At 37.3% G+C, this 20,573-nt stretch overlaps 1 protein-coding gene across 4 annotated transcripts in view; it reads left to right on the forward strand.

The window, feature by feature from the left end:
* The window catches only part of DLG2 (discs large MAGUK scaffold protein 2), a 1,351,614-nt gene that overhangs the window by 591,367 nt on the left and 739,674 nt on the right, over nucleotides 1-20,573 (forward strand). For 2 of the 4 annotated variants that reach the window (XM_036258404.1, XM_036258409.1), the window contains exon 1: nucleotides 15,097-15,405. The exons of 1 other annotated variant lie outside the window; for it this stretch is intronic. In XM_036258404.1, the coding sequence (XP_036114297.1) occupies nucleotides 15,097-15,405 (309 nt within the window). Of the gene's footprint in view, nucleotides 1-14,902; nucleotides 15,406-20,573 lie in introns of those variants that run through there. One more of the 4 variants, XM_036258403.1, reaches the window with a different exon arrangement.

Consider the following 20,573-nt stretch of genomic DNA (forward strand, 5'->3'; position numbering starts at 1 on the left):
TTCAGTGTTAAGATAATGATGGTATCATTTCTGTTTAAAGACAGATCCATTTTATTGTGAATGTTGTACTTATGTGGGTTTCTTCATTTTCAATTAAAGAACTTGGCTTTGAGGAAAAAGTGTAAATAGCATTTTTCTTTCCTGTAACTTAATTGTACACATTAACTGCCAAAGTTATTAGGAACCAGAAGTGATTGCTTGAGATTACTTTTGACAAGAGGCCAGCTCCTTTCTGGACCAGTGAAAGGGTATAGCAGAGATCAGCAATGTCACAGAGAAGAAACTATGGACTGAATGCCAATTGACTTGTGGACCAAACCTAATGGTTGACACAGCCCTGGATTATAAGAGAACATACTTTAGTCAGAGCCTAATTTTAGTCAAAAGTGATCGTGTTTTCACCAGTTGGAGAACTATTTGGATTGCAGATGCTTAACAACACGATTTAATTTCCAGAAACACTTTGTGCAGTTTTCAAAAGACCGTTCCTTGGACCAAGACATCAAAGAAGTATTAGTCCTTACCATTTATCGCTGTAGAATTGTATGTAAAGCCACAGGGACTTTGCTTGTGAACAGTCAAAATGCAGTGGATAGATAGGGAAAGTTTGGAGGATGTCTGAGAAGGGAGTGGGAATGCAAATGGTATGTACGTGTCAATAATATTCAGGTTTGCAAAACGTCTACTCAGCTACTCACCTGCGCTGTACTGAGTCTCATCAAGAGCCTGCACTGCAGCTCTATGATTAGGACTTCCTGCTGGATTCTTTTTTTTTTGGAAGGATTTGTCTTGCTGCCCTTTATTCACTTTCTTATCTACCTTGGAGGAGAATGATTTCTATCTAGAATGATCTGGTGCTTTCTGAAGCTGAAAGGAGTCCTGCCTGCCATGGCGCAGTAGCCATAGTGAATAGTAATTTGCTTCCGGTGGAATGAGGAGCTGTTTCTGATGTGCTTGATTGAAAAGGGCCACCTAGAAGATTGTCTGCAGGCAGGCACTACGTTCCCCCTTGCCCTTCAGACTGGCGACACATGGCATGAAGAGGACAAGCAATGCTGTTGTCTTCAATGGGAAATTGTAAAAGGAAGGAAGGAGAAATATCAGCTAACTGATGTTATACTTTACTAGCTGATGATTATTTAAGAAATTGCTTATAAAGTGATTGACATTCTTGCTGCACAAATTTCACCAGAAGAACATATTCCAAGAATGAAATAAATGACCTTTCTGCAGAAAAGAAATGTTTTATCGTTTACTGCCTGCTAATAAATTTGCATGAGGTCAACTCTCCCAAATGTATTTTCAGTGTCAGTACCTGGGCTCCAAGCAGGGTATCTTGAGACCAACATCAGTTCTGCAGAACCCAACCCCAAATAATTTGCATACCATGTCTGCTTTGTTGGCTTATGAGTGAGATCTAAACTAAAGAAGATTTGCTTGAGAGGTCTCACAGCGGGCACTTTGGCATTTGGGTGTACAATACCACATTTCATTTAGCTCAGCAGGCCTAAATGAATATTCACTGTCAGGTGGCAAAGAACTCAACCCAAAGTAGCTGATAACTCATTTCTGCTTGGACTTCTCACCAACAAAGGTTGTATATAATTAGAGTTTGAGTTGTTTCCCCAAAGCTCCCACAGCTTGACTCAGAATTTAACATTTAAAGTACTTATATCAGCCAGAGGAAGGTAGAAGATTCACTTTGATTCACCTTTTATTTTAAGAAAAGCAACATAATGGAATAGGAAACATCAGAATTTGGAACCAGACTGACCTGGATTTGAATCATGACTTTGCCATTTAATAGCTGCATGACATTGAGCAATTACTTGACTTCTCTAAACCTCATTTTTTTCATCTAGAAATGGGAATGATAACATTTGCCTTTAAGGCCTGTTGAAAGAATTAGCTCTATGCTGTGTATTTCTTGGCGTATTCATAGCAGATAATCAATAAATGGTAATAGCAGCGGCTATGATTAAAGCTGTTCTACAGCCAGAAGAAATGGATTTACGAAAACTCGAACTTCTTTCTTGTGGCTGCAAGAAACTGCAGATGAACCTGGACTTCCATGAGAAAATATAATTAGAACAAAAACTTTATTTTTATTTCAGCCATTCAAGTTCAGGAAGACATTTCTCTCAGATCTCTAAAAATCCTGATTAATCATTTGTTTAGGAGCATGAATAGGTACAGTAAAAGCAAATGAAAATTATTTTCAATCACCATTCTTAAAACCTTACATTCTAGTTCACAAAGTGTTTCTCATCTTTTGCCCTTTTTTTTAATGGCAAAGGGGATGACAAGATGTCATGTGTTCATCCTCAGAAAAAAACTGGTGTGAGAAAGCAGGATGGAATGGTGGAACGATTTGGATTGAACCCTGGGCTTTGAATTCTGTTTCCAACAATATCACTTATCAGCTGTCTAACCCTAGACACATTATTTTACAACTATGGTCTTCACTATTTCCCCTGGCTTGCCTACCATTTGGGGCTATTTTAAGGAATAAGAGAAATCAAGGACATAACAGTATTTTTCAAAAACCAGTCTAACATAAAAATGAGATGCTATTTTGTACATTTTCTTTTTAAAAAAATTTTTTTCTTTATTGATTTTTATAGAGAAAGGAAGTGAGAGGGAGAGAAAGATAGAAACATTGATGAGAGAGAACATCGATTGGCCACCTCCTGCATGCCCCCACTACGGACCAGGCCCACAACCTGGGCATGTGTCCTGACTGGGAATTGAACCGGTGACCTCTTGGTGTATGGGTCAATGCTCAACCACTGAACCACGCCAGCCGGACTACATTTTCTTTTTTTATAGTTAGAATAGTTTTATTTTTCATTCATTTACCTTTATTAAATTTATTGGGGTGACATTGGTTAATAAGATTATATAGGTTTCAGGTGTACATTTCTATGATACATGATCTGTATATTGCATTGTGTGCCCACTACCCAAAGTTGGTAATGGGGGGCAAATAGATGGTGGCGAAAGATGATTTGCACAGGTTTTCATGCACCGGCTTCACATTGTATGAACCTTAATTTTATCCTTGGTTTCACGTCTTATCAATGCTATGACCATGGGAAAATTGTGGCATCTCTTTAAACTAATATCTGTATCTGAAATTGGCATCTTGGTGTTTACCATATAGGATTGTTAGGATCAAATGAAATACCTCTGCACAGGACACATTGTAAGTACTCAACAAAAGGGAAATGTGTTGCTGGTTATAATGTGTTTGGGTACCTGGCCCAGGGGGAGAATGCCCTGCTCAAAAATAGGAGTTAGGAAGATAAGTTTAGGACCAATATGGAATTCTGATATTCAGTGGAAATCAATTAGCCTGTGCTGAGTGCTTGTAAATAGGCAATGCAGAATTTTCTTACGTCAGCTTCTGCAGTTTATAATTGGAGTGACTGTGATAACGATGAGAAGGATGATAAAAGTGATAAAGCTTGTTGTGCATTATTAAATGCTGGGCACTGTACTACGTAACTTACAGACGTTTACTCATGTCATTCTCACATCAATTCCATGAAGTAGGGACTATTCTCCTTATCTATAGAAGAAAAATTAAGACACGGAGAGGATAAGGAAACTCAGAAGTCTAGTTCTAGAGTGCATGCCTCATCTATGATGAAGAAAATAAGTACATAAATGTTGTACAAAGCTGTATCACGTTATGCAAAAATATTTATTTAAAATGTTTCGAACACGGGAGAAGTTTCTTCAGATTTCAAGTATATATGCAGCAATTAAAATGTTCTGAGCTGTCAGGTGAACACAGTGAAGAGGTATTTAAGGAGGGAAGAAGGTGCCTGTCTTAGCCTTTGGATAAGTGGTGGCAGTGGAATGGGAATAACAGTAGGCCTTCAGAGTTCATGCTTCTAACCACTGTGTCATACTACCTCTCTATTTGGCAAGCTCTTATTGGAAGAATATAAAATTGGGAAAATAAGCCAAAACTTTCACCATGCCATACTTTATAACCACCTTGCTATGTGTTAAAAATGATAGTAAACCTAAATGTTTATAGTCATAATGTATTATATCTATATTTCTGGAGTCGTTTGGAAGGCACTGTGATTAAACCCAAGGATGCTGACAGGGCACCACTCGTCAGCTATGCCTGTCTTTCAGCAACCACTGGATGTGGTTTCATAGACTGCTTAGTCCGCTCCCTTAGTTTCACAAATGGGGTCATTCGAACTTAACAAGTTCAACTAACTTCTCCAGCATGAAAGCTCATTTGTGGCAGAGCTGGAACGAGAGCATGTTTCCTAAAGCCAAGTCCCATATTTTTCAAGTTTAATTCAACAAGTATTTACTGAACAATAAGAATTATATTGTGCGGTTGTGAGGCAATGGCAAGGAGGGTGTGAGTTTATAAATAACAGATGGTCTTTTGCTCTGAAGAAGTTTATAATCTAGTAGGAAAGAGAAACATGCCCACATATAATTATGAAACTCACCATAATGGAGCATGCTCAGCAGCAGGGACATCTCTTACTTTGTCCCTGAATGTCTCCCTGTATGTCACTTGGCACACTGGTTTATTCAAGTACTTCTGCCCTGCCGAACAGCCACCCTGTCTACAGTGCATTGCTGTATCATTAGCATACTTCCTGGTACTGAATAGGCAGTCAATAAATAATCATTGAATACAATGAGAAGCACAAATACAAAATAATGTGGAATCACAGAGGAGACAATGCTTTATTAAACGTGTATTTGAAATGTACAGGCCCAAACAAAGCCAAATAGGTAAAACTTTACTGGAATGTCAAGTCTCCAAGGAGAGGACATCATTCAGCTGGAAGAGAGCTTGTCATTTCTATTAATCTATATCCCTGCCTTTAGGCCAATCTACAGATGAATTACCTCTGACAAGTCAGAATCTGGCATATTTTTAACTCAGAAGCTTTTGCAGCCTTTTAATAAATTTAGAAAATATCTATTACAAATCATTCATCAGAAAAAAAAAAAAAAAAGAGCATACAAAACTTGGACCAAAGAAGGACTGATTCCAGATCATGGTTTTCTCTCTAATTCTGGGTGTGACAACTCCACAAAGCCAGGTGAACTGCTTCAAGGGGACCTCAGTGGTGTGTGCCAGACTGTCCCACAGTCACAGGAAGGTCCATTTATCTGTGTTTCTGTTTGATTCTGTGCATAGCATCATTCAACCTGACTCTGTGTTTTATCTCTTTTGAGAGATATCTTTACACATTTTGTGACTGTTTCTCTCACCTTTCCTTTCTTTTTTTTTTTTTGTATTTTTCTTTTTCTTCCTTCTATCTTTCCTCTCTTCCTCCCTTCCTCTGTTCTTTCCCTCCTTCCTTCCTTCTTTCTCCTTGTTCTCCCTCTCTCTTTTCTTCAGTTATGAGTCAATACCATAATGTTATTTTTGCACATTTTATTATTTGTGCATTTCTCCCTCATGAAACTCAGAGCAGGGGACTGTGTGCGCCCTCTGCCCTGTGTAGAGTCCCATGCCTTCCCACTTGTCTGCTCCTAGCCACCAGGGAAGAGTCAGTTGAGCATTTAGCTTTGGAAGTGTGGGGAGATTGGCACTTGGAAAAAACAAACCCAGGATGCTACACATATTAGGTTCCTAAAAGTGTGATCAAGCCCTGGCCAGTTTGTCTCAGTGATTAGAACACCGGCCCACAGACCAAAGGGGTTGCAGGTTCAATTCCCATCTACATTTGGGGTTCTATAGGAGACAACCAATCAATGTGTCTCTCTCACATCAATGTTTCTCTCTCTCTCCCTACCTCCCTTACACTCTAAGAATTAATGGAAAAATATCCTTGGGTGAGGACTAAAAAAGTATGATCAAGAGCCCCCTCCCCATTTAAATCAATATACTTTAGATATTTAAATTAACTTTCAAGATAATTAAGGCTTGGACAAGAGCATATTATTATATGTACTAAGCTCAGTGTTTAGGGCTAAAGTTTCTATACTAAGAACTAAAGAGCCCTGGCTGGTTTGGCTCAGTGGTTAGAGCATTGGCCTGTGGACCAGAGTGTCCCGGTTCAGTTCCCACTAAGGGCACATACCTCAGTTGCAGTTTGTCCCTGCCCTGGTTGAGGTCATGTGGGTGGCAACCACTCCATGTGTCTCTTACATTGATATTTCTCTCTTTCTTCCTCCCTGCTCTGTCTGAAGATAAATGCAAAAATTTCCTCTGTTGAGGATTAAAAAATAAAAAATAATAAATTAAAAAAAAAGAACTAAAGAAGTTAAATGGCAAAAGCATAAACTATAACTATCTATAAAAATATATTAATAGATACACAATACAAAATATGTAATTTATGACATTAATAAGAGTATAGAGGAAAGTGAAAGTGTTGCGTGTATAATTAAATTTAAATTGTTATCAGTTTATTGGTTTAAAATAGATGTCTGTAACTATAAGGTATTTTTGTATAAGCCCTATGGTAACCACAGAGCAAATACCAATAGAAGATAAACAAAGAAAAATGAGAAAGAAATCAAATCTTGCCAATAAAAAAAAAAATCAATGAAACACAAAGGGACTTCCGGTCAAGATGGCGGCGTAGGTAAACGCGGTATCGCGTCCTCCCAATGAAACACAAAGGAAGATAGCAAGACAAGAAAAGAGGCATATGAAAATGGACAGAAAATAACAAAATGGCAATGGTAAGTTCTTTCCAATCCATAATTTATTTAAATGTAAATGGGTTAAACCCTACAATCAAAAACAGAGTGGCTCAATGGATAATAAAAACAAGATTAAATATATGCCTTCTGTAAGAGACTCACTTTAAATTTAAGGAAAGTGACAGAATGGACAAAGGTATTCCATGCAAATGGTAACCAAAAGATAGCAGGGGTGACCATAATTATATAAGACAAATCAGTCAAAAACTGTCGAGAGACAAAGAAAGACATTATATAATGATAAAAGGGTCACTTTTCTAAGAAAGCATAATAATTACAAATATGTAAACACCTAGCATTAGAACATCCAAATGCACGAAGCAAACACTGACAGAACTGAAGGTAGAAATACACAGCAACACAGTAATAGTAGAGTGTTTCAATGCCTGCCTTTCAATAATGGATAGACCATCCAGACAGAAGATCAATAAGGAAACGGAGGAGTTGAATAACACTCTAAATGAAAAGGACCTAACAGATACATAGACACTATTCTATCAAATATCAGAAGAATACACATTCTTTTCAAGTGTACAGGGAACATGCTAGGTTTGATCACACGTTAGGTCACCCAACAAGTCTTTATAAACTTAAAAAGATTGAAAGTATATGAAGTATATTCCAACCACAATGGAATGAATGAAAATAACAATGGCAGAAAAAAAAAAAAAAAAAAAAATGGAAAATTCACAAACATCTGGAAATTAAACAACACATTCTTGATCAATGGTTCAAAGTAGAAAGCAAATGGGAAATTCAAAAATATCTTGAGACTAATAAAAACAACAATACAACATACCAAAACTTATGGGATATAGCAAAAACAACACTCAGAAAGTTTATAGTGAGTAAAAAAAAAGGATTTAAAGTAAACAACCTAACTTTATACTTCAAAGAACTAGAACAATAAGAAAAAACTAAACCTAAAGTTAACAGAAGGAATAATTAGGATTGAAACCAAAATAAATGAAGTAGAGAATAAAAAAAAAAAATCAAAACTAAGGGCTGTTTTTAAAAAAGATAAAATTGACATTCTTTCAGCTACATTAACTAATTAAAAAAAGAGAAAAGACTCAAATTAAATATTCCAATAATGCCCTGGCCGGTTTGGCTCAGCAGTTAGAGCATTGGCTTGTGGTCCAGAGAGACCCGGTTTGGTTCCCGCTAAGGGCATATACATGGGTTGCAGTTTGTCCCCAGCCCTGGTTGGGTCGTGCAGGTGGCGGCCACTCGATGTGTCCCTTTCACGTCGATGTTTCTCCTCCTCCTCCTCTGTCTCCCTCCTGCTCTATCTGAACAAAAAACAAAAAAAATGTCCTCAGGTAAGGATTAAAAAAATATATGTATATATATGTTCCAAAAACATTTTTTACAGAAATAGAAATCTAAAATTGATGTGGAAACATAAAAGAGCCTGAATAGATCAAAGCAATCTTGAGGAAGAAGAACAAAGCTCATACTTGTTAGTATGACTGTAATAAAACAGCAACAGAAAATAAGTGTTGGTGAAGATGCGGAGAAATTAGAACCCTTGTGCCCTGTTGGTGGGAATGTAAAATGGCTCAGCTACTACAGAAAAGATGGAGGTTTCTCAAAACAATTAAAAATAATACTGTCATATGATCCAGAAATCCCACTTTGGTTTATTTATCCAAAAAAGTGAAATTAGGGTTTTGAAGAGATATTTGCACTCCTGTGATCATTGAAGCATTATTCATAATAGCAAAGAGGTGGAAACAATCTAAATATCCACTGACAGATGAATGAATAAAGAAAATGTGGTATATACACACAATGGAATATTATTCAGCCATAAAAAGGAAGAAATCCTGTCATATTCTATAACATGGATGAAACTTGAGGACATTATGCTAAATGAAATAAGCCAGTCACAGAAAGACAAATACTTCATGATTTTATTTATATTATATGAGGTATCTAAAGTAGTGAATTCATAGAAGCAGGAAGTAGAATCGTGGTTGTCAGGGCCTGGGGGGGGAGGGAAATGAGGAAATAATGCTCAAAAGGAATAGAATATTAGTAGTACATGATCAAAATGTTCCAGAGATCTGCTGTACAACATTGTACATATGGTCAACAATACTATACTGTTCCCTTAAACTATGTTAAAAGAGTAGATCTGTAGTATATATTTTTTAACCACAATTTTAAAAAATCTAAGTAGGGTACTTGTTATAAATAATAATGCTGTTTAATTTTTCAACTTTTTAACTTGATTAATAGGGAGGATGAGGAGGTGTCATCTTGCCTTTCTGCTCACTAATATATACTGTCAGTATCCTGTGTTTTTGGAGTATATCATTTTAAAAGAGTCAAGTCTTTGGTGGTTGGAGTTTGGGATTCTCTCCCTGCTTTCCCACTGACTGGATTTTGTCTGGGGAGCCAGTTTCCCTTTTGCACTTCTAGCTATAAAGGGAGAACAACTTGAAAACACTTGAGAGAAAATCACAGCTGTCAGGAAGTATAACCCTTATGAATGAGCATTGTACTAAAATAAACAACAGCCATTTCCATTTCTTAGTATTATAAGACCACTAGCAAATTTTTTTCCAGAAAGATGAGTTATGCATACCACTTATACCACTCAGCCACACTGAACGTTTCACTTAAATGATGACCTAAGAGCACATTGCTAGTTTGTGTTTAAATTCAAACTGCATATCTGTTCATTTTGCACTGCAAGGTAAAACACAGACCTGAATACCGATGTTGGTATAACCACGAAAAGACAAGTTATCTTCTTTCTTGCTTGATTTACTTTAATAAATATTAAACACTCACTTCACACCTGGTTCAAAGGATGCAGATGCAAAAAAAAAGAGTCCCCTCCCTTCCCTGATGGTGTTTACTTGCATTCTATGTAGGTGAAATGCCCAAAACAAGTAATGATGTGATTTCTATTTTAAATACAATCACCTAAGCAGTGAACTAAAAAAGCACAGGTGCTGAGTGAGTGTTTAATGGGAGGATAGCATGAACTGTTTTGGAAGAGGGGTGGGGCACAGTGCCCAGGGATTGATTTTTGGAAAGGTAACTTTTGAGCTGAGCTCTGGAAGGCAGGGAGCACTCCAACATTTCTGAACACAAGTCTTTGGGATGTTCATCTCCTGGGAAGGAAGGTCTGGGATCCTTGTTTTGGAGCTGTGTTGCATAGCAAGCCCACCCTTCTTGAGTGTACTGTATGTTCCCTTGGGATGGCTTTTAGGAGGTTGTAGCTCTCTCTCTCTTTTATTTTTTTGTTAATCCTCACTTGAGGATATTTTTCTTTTAGTTTTTAGCTAGAGTGGAAGGTAGGAGAGGAGAGGAGAGGAGAGGAGAGGAGAGGAGAGGAGAGGAGAGGAGAGGAGAGGAGAGGAGAGGAGAGGAGAGGAGAGGAGAGGAGAGGAGAGGACAGAGAGAGAGAGAGAGAGAGAGAGAGGCACATTGATTGGTTGCCTCCCAAACAATCCCACCCAGGGCCGGGGATCGAACCTGTAACTCAGGTATGTGTCCTTGACTGGGAATTGAACCCAAGACCCTTCAGTCCATGGGCTGATGCTCTAACCGCTGAGGCAAACAGGCCAGGGCAGGAGGTTATCTGTTGATGCACCTTACAAGGGTGAGTAGGAATGAGTTATGTGAAGATGTGGACAGGGGAAGAGAGCATGTGCAGTGGCCACCAGGTAGTCAAGGCCTGTGTGATTGAAGGGTGTATGGAGCAAGGAAGGGGTGAGGCATGGATGAGACTGGTGAATGCAGCAGAGGCCAGGTCACAGGGACATGATTAAGGACCATGCAAGCCACTTTAAACTGTGGGGATAAAGATCTTTAGAGAATAAGATTGTATTGACAGGTATTAAGCAGGGTAAAACCTGATTGCGTTCCCATTTTAGAAGACGTCACTCTAGCCACTGTGTGAGAATGAATTGGAGTAAGGGTGGAGGCCAGAGACCAGTTAGGAAGCTGTGTCACCACTTCTACAGAGAAATGATGGTAGCGTTGACAGGGTAGTTGTCATGGAGATTGAGAGGAAAAAACAACTATGAAAGGTATTTACGTATACAAGTATACAGATGCTGTAGAGTGTAACTGAACATGCCAGGGGCGTCTGGGAAGCTTAACGGAAGTGACATTAGTCCAATCTTGAACGATGAGAACAAATTCCTTGTAGTGGTATAGTTCATTACTTAGATTCATTGCTAAAATATGTAAATTATAAATGATCACTACCTTTTTATTAGTACTCTTCTCAGAATCTGTAAAAAATGTCACATAATTTGTTCTTATTTTTCCAATAGTGTTACTGTGCTAGAATATAATAAATCAGCATTTCCTGAGAACCATTTTACAATTCAGCCTTATATTAGTTCAGAATAATCCCCTCTCCTCAACACCCACCAAAATACAAGTATATTAGTGAGAATTTGGGACATTTTAAAGCTTTTATTTATTTATTTTTACTTCCTATTAAATTCTATGTCCATGTTAAATCTCTTTTTGTAATTAGGCATGTATTCTTTCTCACTTTTAATTTCTTCTTCCTTTGCCTCCAAAGATCTATGGTTAAATTGGTTTAAGTATTTTGGAAATACATTTAGAGCCTGAAATACTTTAAATATTCTTGGTTCTCTCTCATTTTGAAAGATAAATGTGATTGGATCTGGAGATTGCCGAGGCTGAAGATTATTAGATGTACACGAATATTAATTTGTTAGCATTTATAACATCTCTAGTCTTTGCAGTCACAGGAATAGACTATCTACAATTTTCAAATCATGATACATTGTATCTAATACTTTATATCATTGCGTGATTATTTAACACATTACTTATGGATGCTAAAGGGCTTCTGCTATCCAGTTATCCTTTAGCAAGCGCTACTTAGCTCTTCTTCATAATTAATATTTTCATTTCCCATAGCAGAGAGAGCCTGAGGAAATTTTATCTGAAAAAAAATGTCTGTATAGTGCTTTAGTGCGGTAGAATATATTTAGTAAATCATTATTGCTATTTAATTTTAAACAAATCAAGCCAGGATATTTATTTCAAGCTTCTGCTTTAAAATTATTGGTTGCTTTATGGAGACAGTAGCAGGTCAAAGAGAGGCCAGTAAGATCTATCCCATCTAGGCATTGCCCTGTGTACCATCTGCCCATGTTAAATCATAATGATAAGTGAGATATCTACTTGTGCACCACTAATTTTTGTTTTGCCAGAATTTCATGTCATCTCATGGTCATTACAATTGTCCAATTATGGTTGATCAAATTGAATTACCTTTAATTAGTAGGTCTGTCTCATAGTACAATGGGGTAGTTGGACATTTTATCTGTTTAAGTGGTCTGTCTTCAGACGTGGAAAACCAAACGTCATCTTTAAAAAGAAAAAAAAAATTAGAGGGGGAGGATAGGGGTCTGGAATTATTTGACATATATTACAGTGAAAGAATAATTTCTATATAGTCTTATAATGAATGTAGTAAAAGTTTGCTGTGCTCTTTAAAATCCTTTAAGGACAGTAATATAAGTTACACAACAAGTTTATCAATACAAGAATGACATGAGGTTATTAAAGTAGGAATTCTGTTGTCCTTGTGTTAAGAAGAAATAGCTCATTAATAATAACCCATTCAGCCCTGGCTAGTGGCTCAGTTCATTGGAACGTCATCATCCCATATACAAAAGGTGACGGGTTTGATTTCCTGTCAGGGCACACATCTAGGATGCAGGTTTGATCCCTGGTTGGGGTAAGAGAGGCAACTGATCAATGTTTCTCTCTCACATCAATATTTCTCTCTCTCCTCCTTCCTCTTTCTCTAAAAATCGATAAAGCATATTCTTGGGTGAGAATGAAAAATAATTAATGACCCATTCATAAGAGATTTAGGTCCCTATGAAGATTTGTAATATCTTTGAGTAGTGCCCACCGAAGAAATGTTCTGTCTTGACTACAGGTTGCACACACCATTACAAAATTACAGTGGAGTCACATTGTCTTACTCCTGTGCAGATTAATTCTTACACTTGAGAGGTAAATTGATGAGAATACGTATTCCCTGAAGATGCCAGTGGGCTTTTGAACAATGACATCTGCATGAAAAACTGGAGAAGCATTTATTAGAGATATTGGAAAGGGCCAAACGTATCCCTCCCTGACATTCGCATTTGGGGCTGATGGTATTGCCCTATCACATCAAGTCCTACTGTATAGCCATGTGTCATGGTGACATCAGACAGTTATGAAGTTCTCTAGGGCTTCATTTGATCTAGAAGTTATTTCAAGCATTATCCAATGATTCAGCCTAAAAAATGAAAGAGAGAGGGAGGGGGAGAGAGATGATTTTCTTCCATTTTCCCCACTTAGTATCACATAATGATCTATTTGCCTCAATTTTACCATTTTTAAGTATTGATCTTGACTCCTTGATTTCCTTTCAGAAAAAAAGACCATTAATGCCACCATATTTCTTCCCAATAGTTCAAGTCTTTATTATTTTTTTCCTTGGGTCAAATTTCTTTAACACCTCAAAAGCAGCACTGCAGTTAACCTTAATGGAAGAGCTTAGGTTTCTGGAGCATTGCTGAATTAAATATTGTTTTCAAAAAAATGTTGTTCAACTCCTTTATCCCTCTATCTTTTCTTCTATTTATACATCTGCCCAACCCTCCATATATTCATCCAAAAAATGTATTTATAAGCCTGTTTTGTGCTGGGCAGTTAGTGTGTTAGGTGCTTGGAAAAAAGGGTCAGTAATGGACCAGGGCCTGCCTTTTGAACTTATTCATATAGATGATGATTAAATAGCAAAAATGTTTTGAATGCCTCTGTGCCAGGCAAGGTACTAATGTCAACCTTTTGTGTAGAATTTGGAAAAGAACCCTTTTGTGGAGATACACAGAAAGAGAAGATCCTGCTTCTTTCATTCGGGACTTTTATATATAACAATGATTTATCTAGCAAATCCCAGTGTTGAAATGTAGACTATGTTATAATCCTGGCCTTTGACATAATAACCTTACCAACTTAGTCAGAAATGAGGTCTACACTACTTTGGCCCCTGGTCAATCCACTGAGATGGTAGGTCTGATGGTGTCTAATGGTCTGTAGATAAAATTATTGTATCATAGGATTATATCATTGTTTGGTGCTGCCTGGATGGCAGCTTGCTTCCTAGTCAAACCAAAATTATTTTCTTAAGGATACGGGATATGGATAGACATTTATGCTGCAGGTGGGGAAAGTTTCAAAGAGAATAAAAATTCAAAATGCCTTTTATCTTCCTGGAAATACTATGGATGGCTTCTGTGACCATACTGAAATTGTAAAACAATCATGTCCTCTCTAGAAAGCAACTGCTTTAAATTGGATAGATTTCACTTATTTTTCAGTGAAAGAATTTGAAAATTCTGTCTTTGGAAACCAAAATACTGGATGGCAGAGTTGGACGTGTCTTTCACTTTAAAATGCAGACTTTCTCTGTGGTGAATGTATTTGTTGTGGTAAAGTGTTTGAAAGGAAATCCTCAGAATAATTTTGGGTAAGGAAAAACTGTATTAAATTAAGCCAACCCACCAGTTTTGAACTTTAAAAATCACTTTATTTTAAATCAGAAAGAATTAATAATCGTGCATAGCATCAAGAATTTATGCTTACATTGCAATGTATAGTCATGTTCTAAAGCACATTAAACTTCCAAATTTTAAAGGACGCCAGCATGCAGTGACCTCAGTGATTTTTCTAAATGAATCGAGCTTCTTTAGAGTTAATATTGATGTTCTTATTTGGTTACCTCATGATTCGGTCTGTCTTGGCAAATATCTCTCTAGATAAGTGATTCCTGTAAATGTTGGAAATTCCTTGACAGGTTAACTTTCCCATCATTTTAAATTGCTTATGCTATATTGTTTCAGCCTAGATGCATTCTTTCTGGAAAGAAGGGTCCTGCTAGTCTGATAAGAAATTCTCTTTCCTGAAGTCTGTATTTTGTGTGGGGATCAGCCAGGAGAGGGAAAAGCCAGAATGCCAAATTGCAGAGAGTATTCTTTACTGTGGGGCTCCATCCAAAAAGGGCTTGTAACACAGTGTACAGTCTTGTAGCCCAGCTGTGTGGAGCATTGATTGCTTCTGCCTAGAGCAGGGATACTGTCAAGTTGCTCTGTGAGTTGAGTCATCTATTGACAAAGAGCTACCAGCTCGCAGATAATGCTGTGCGGAGCTGCTCTCGCTGCTCCCACTGCTCCCACGATGCACTGCTTATAGCAGCTGTCAAAGATACTGAGGGATCCACGCGCGAGAAAAAAGACTTTTACAACAGCCTGGAAGAAAGTGGTGTGAGGGAGGAGACATTCCTGTGCAGAGCTGACCAAAGGAAAGAGTAGGCATCAGTGCAATATGAATGCATACCTCACCAAGCAACACAGCTGCAGCCGGGGGTCTGATGGGATGGATGCCGGCAGGAGTGCACCCACACTGATCAGGGATGCCCACTGCGCTTGTGGCTGGCAGAGGAGCCCTCAGGGGCTTGGGTACAATTCTCAGACCATGCCCTCTTCAGGACCTGGGGGCCCAGCTTCAAACAGGACCAAGCTGGTCACCTTGTGGGACAGTGTGCGGAAAAGTCCCCACAAGACGAGCACCAAGGGCAAAGGGACCTGTGGGGAGCACTGTGCCTGCCCACATGGTTGGTTCAGCCCAGCACAGGTGAGACTTTTCCTTATGACTTTCCCTTGAGTATTGAAAGAAACTGAGAGCAACTTGTGTAAGGTTAGGATGGTTTGGAAACTTTGCTGAGTCTTCCTTGCTGGCTGGGTTTGTTTGTTTATAACATGGTAGGCCAAGAAAACCTGTCATTTTCACAGGTTTTGTGGGTTCACACCTCTGGGTGGCTTGTAAAAGTCCAGGGATGCTATGCTTAGTTTCTTTTAGTGACTTTTTCCCAAGTTCTAACTTTTCTAGTCCTCAGATGATTTTACTATTCTGCATCATAGTTTCTTAGCTGCACTTTTACTTGTAATCATTGTTAACTTTTTTATTCTGCCTAACTGAGGGTTTTTCTGTTTGTTTGTTTGTTTGTTTTTATTTTAAGGAAGAAAAAGAACTTTAATCAGATACTTTCCATCTCTTTAAAGAAAAAAGATCATAGATTTCTTCAGTTGTGGAAAATAATGATTTGAAATATGCTATTCTACTATTATCCTTATATTCTTATGATGCTATATCCCTTTTTGGTAATAGAGAAGAAATTTTGTTTATACTAAATAATCTATTTTACCAAAAAATAAAAATAAAAATAATTGGAAGCAAGCTGCAGGATGATTACACTCAGAATAAAATAATGAAGCATTTCATTTATTCATAGGGAAGCAATAGGTTATTTATATTAAAAATGCTCTCTCCTAGAATACATTTCTAAAGCAGATATGCAGATTCCCTTAATTTGATTCCTAGCTTATTTTTGCCCCAAACTACTAACATTTTACCAGAAATTAAATTGGTTCATTTTTTCCTGCTTCCATCCAGAGAGGGAAAACAACTTTCTATAAATGCTGTAAAATATAGTCAAAAGTACAGAACAATGACTGTTCTTAAATATTCATTGAAAAGAGAAAAGCTGTGTTTGCAGAAAAAAATCCTTTCTTGACTCTAATATGCTTTTAGCATAATTGAGAAATGAATATTGATCATGAGGAAAACGTTATGATCTGAGAGGTGTAGAGAACATTCTAATTTTAATGTTAATGTTATTAAAAGTACTTCCAAGAATATCATATATCACTAGATCTCATTGATATAGTTACATGTACCTGGCCAAACATATGGCTTGTGTTGCATTAACATCATGCATCCTACCATTCCGATTTAAATCAAGAATATATTGTCATTGTAGTATTAAATTCAGTTTGAAATAGAGTGTGACATTTGGAAACTCAGTTAATTTTTAAAGTTAACATCAACCCCAAACTGCATAAACAGTCTTGACAATTTTGAAGTCTCTATATGGTCTTTAACAAATACTTTAAAAACAAAGTCTTTTAAAAAAAGGTGTGTTTAATGTCTTTAACTTATATCTCTGTATTGATGGCATTTTCAAGGCTCTCAGAGGCAAAGCACACAAATTCACATCCAGTCAATGTTTTTTGTATAGAGTAGGAAAAGCAAACTTGCGTTAGAGCAAAATAAGCAAACTTGTTTTATTGTTATAATTTTTTATCTAACATGTAATAAGATTTTATTTCATAAATAATAATTTGCTAACCCAAAATTTCAAATACTGCCTTGTAATAAACATTCTCCAGAACTTCTGCTATATATGTCATCAACCAAGGGAAACTTTTCTCTTCCTTGGTATTTAACAAAGCCAGCCTCCTACTTGCCTTAAATTTACAGCTATTTAATGCTTTAAAGGATTGAAATAGACTCTCTGCACTGATAACTAAAGCTCCAGTGACATATGAGAAGGCAGTCAATTGAAGTAACCACCATCTATGATTATTCTTTTGCGTACACATTTCTATACATTGTCTTTTATGCACATGTGCTTTATTATTGGCTAAGAAGAACAGTGATTCTAAAATATTGGAGCTATAATACTATATATTTTAGGGTCCTCAGTGTTGTGACACTCCCACTTGATCCTTGCAGTCTTTTGCCATCTCGTCCTGTAAAGGTGCTAGGCTAGACTGACCTTTTCTTCTCTTCATCCCACTCCTGTGCACTTTCAAATGTATTATGTTGAATATTTTTAACTTGTCTGTATATACATATGTGCATAGATTTTAATATATGTACATAACTATCTTTATAATACCTAACTACTTGCATTGCATATATTAACATTTTAATGTATGCATAAATATGTATATAAATATGTATACATACAGATATATACATGTATATACATACATATAAAATAAAGTTCTATATTTTTTATATCTAGAATATACTAGCTTTGTTTTACAAATAATATTTTATTCTCTCTGTGTAAATTATATTTTCTTTACTACTGATAGGTACTCAAAAATGCTGATATAGATCCATATGTATATATGTTAGTATTCGTTTACATATACATCCATAGAATATATCTCATATTTAAAATATACAGGTAGGTGTATGTACTATGTGCCTTTTATGAAAGTATCACAAAACAAGAGTGCCCACATTTTTATGAATGTGTGTCCATTACAATTAAGTCTGTCTTGAGAATTTTGTTATACTATTTTTATCCCTTAAATTAACTAGAGATATGGTGTGAAATATTGTAAAACAAAGGGCGGTGGCTAATGATACTAAACGTTAGAATCCTTGCTAGAGCAGCAAGCAGGAGACTGCAGGTTTTCACTAGCCTCGGGAGCCACATGTGGTACAGAACGTGCCTGAGGGCTAAGTGTCTGGGTGCTGGGATCCTGCCCTTAGAGATATTTGCTGTATTACGTGAAAATCAGCATGTGATTTCCGGCTGCTATAATAGAGGGCCATGGTAATGACTTGAGTTCCTCCCAAGGCTTTTTGCCAACCTCCTGTTATTTGGGGTGCTGTGTACTAAAAAGACTCTGTCATTATGTTCTTTCTCAGCAGGACTAAAAAACAGCTCTGTCCCTTCTCAAATCAGTTTTCATTCCATTTGGATATGTAGAATTAATATAACCATAATAATAGGTAAGAAAATGGAAAATTATAGAGTCCAGAAATGAATTCTAGAATGCACTTCTAGCATAATAATGTTGGCCTGGATGGTGGGTGGGGGGCATGTCCATCATTGCTTATGCGGCATTTCTCCCCAAAGCGGACTGATCTGGGGAGGCAGCACAGAACAGTGATTTGGAGACTAGAGATCTATGCATTTGTTCTTCATTCATTCTTAATTTGTTTATTCAACTATCATTTCCTGAGTGCCTACTCTGTGCCACTCTGTCAGGCTCTGTAGATAAAATAGTAAACAAAGTAGACACTATCCTACCATTCTGGAGCTCATGGCCTTTAATGGTATATAATATTTAGCAAATATATCATTATATACACAGAATTATGCTATCATAAGTCACAATTTGGAAGTGGAACAAAGTTCTATGGAGTGCTGCAAATTCCACAGTGAATGTATATGAGGACACAGAGGAACCACAGGGAAGTAAGAGAGCACAATTCTTTCTCTTTCTTTTTTTTAATAAAGATACTGCACCTCTTTAGGCCTGGATTTTTTCTTTTGTCAAATGAGGATAAAAGTAGTACCTACCTCATAGGATTGTGGTGAGGAGTGGTTAACATAATACATGAGAAGCACTTAGCACAGTGCTTACATATAATACAAGCTCAATACATATTTGTGAAATAAATGAGTAATAAGCCCCTAAAATGTTGACAATTATTAAGCTAGTCCTTAATTCATTATGCCTGATTTTCTGGGAAGAGAAGAGAGGTGAGTCTGTGAGGACTTCACGGAGGTAGTGATACTTAGGCTGAATTGAGTTGAATCTCGGAAAAATGTGTGTTTATCAAGTGGGCAAAGAGAAATTTGCTTTGGAGATAAAAATAACAAAAAAAACCACATGTAACACTCTGATGCCTCTGTGGAACTGCTCATGGTTCTGTGTGCCCACCGTGGAGAGGTGAGTGGGGATTGGTCACAGTGGGCCTGGCGGGCCTTGATGAGCATTGAGTCAGCAGCAAGGAGTCACCACAGGATTGGGGTGTCTGCTCTGACACCCTCTATGTGTTTGGCTTCATGGTCATTAAACCCTCACGGGCCTCAGATTCTCTGTTTTCTAAGAAAATTGGTTTTCTCTAAATGGACCTTCCTAGCTCTGCCAATATCAGTATTTGGTGACTCCATCGACTGACACCCATGAGTCAGTGGGAATCACTTTGGAAAGGATGTGTGCTTAGAGATAGATAATCCTAAATTTGAACTTGCTAGCTCCATGTGACCTCGCCTGTTAACCTCTTTAAGACCATTTGTGGCCTCTCTAAAACGTGGGATGATAAAATCATATTGTAGGGAAATATAATGAGAATTGAAAATACCTGAAGAATCTAGCATGTAACGTAGAACACAGAAATTTTTCAATTAAAAAAAAGGGTATTTATAATTACTAGTAATATCCAAATTATCCATAAAATTAATTATTACTGTGGCCTTTTACTTGAACCTTCTTGCGTGTCCCCTGAATTTTCTGATGTCTTACTTACAATGATGAAGGTTTGACCGGGCAGTTGTCCAGAAACATTTGGCACAACACCACGTGATGATGGGGTGACATTTTGTCCTTCAGGGTTCTCAGAGATTTACGACGGTGCACACCAAAACAAAATCATACAAGATGGAATTGTGCTGATGAAGTAGCAGTGCCATAAACTTGTGCAGAGGCAGGTGATATTAGATTTTCTCAGTAATATTTTGCTAGAACAATTGCACTTGAAGTATTTAGCCAAAATCTGTAAATCTTCACTAATAGTACCTTTGAAGCTCCTCCAGAAACAGCAGTTTGCAGCATCTTGAGAGCAGAGGACTTATTTGTCCAAGAAGTAGGGTTGTCCTAGGCTGAAATTTCAGGCTCAGCTTATGCCCAGCCAGAAAGATCTCACAGCTTTTTTTTTTTTAACTCCGTGGCTGCTTCTGCTGGTTCCTTTTATAAAGAAAGCCCCTTACCAAGAAAGAATAATAAAACTTCTTCGTCTCCGGAAAACACCAGCAGTCCCCAGGCAAGGAAAACAGAAAAGAATAAGAGGTGTTGCAGAAGGAATTAAAGCATTTCTTCCGCCGACCTGAAGCCACCTGGCAGCCCTGCTTCTAAACACTATCATCAGCAGAGCATTCTTTCCAGGGCAGGATAAGGAGAAACAAATACAGACCATGGAAAAGAAAAAAGCAG

Source organism: Molossus molossus, unplaced genomic scaffold, assembly GCF_014108415.1.
Source record: "Molossus molossus isolate mMolMol1 unplaced genomic scaffold, mMolMol1.p scaffold_m16_p_13, whole genome shotgun sequence".
NCBI lineage: Eukaryota > Metazoa > Chordata > Mammalia > Chiroptera > Molossidae > Molossus > Molossus molossus.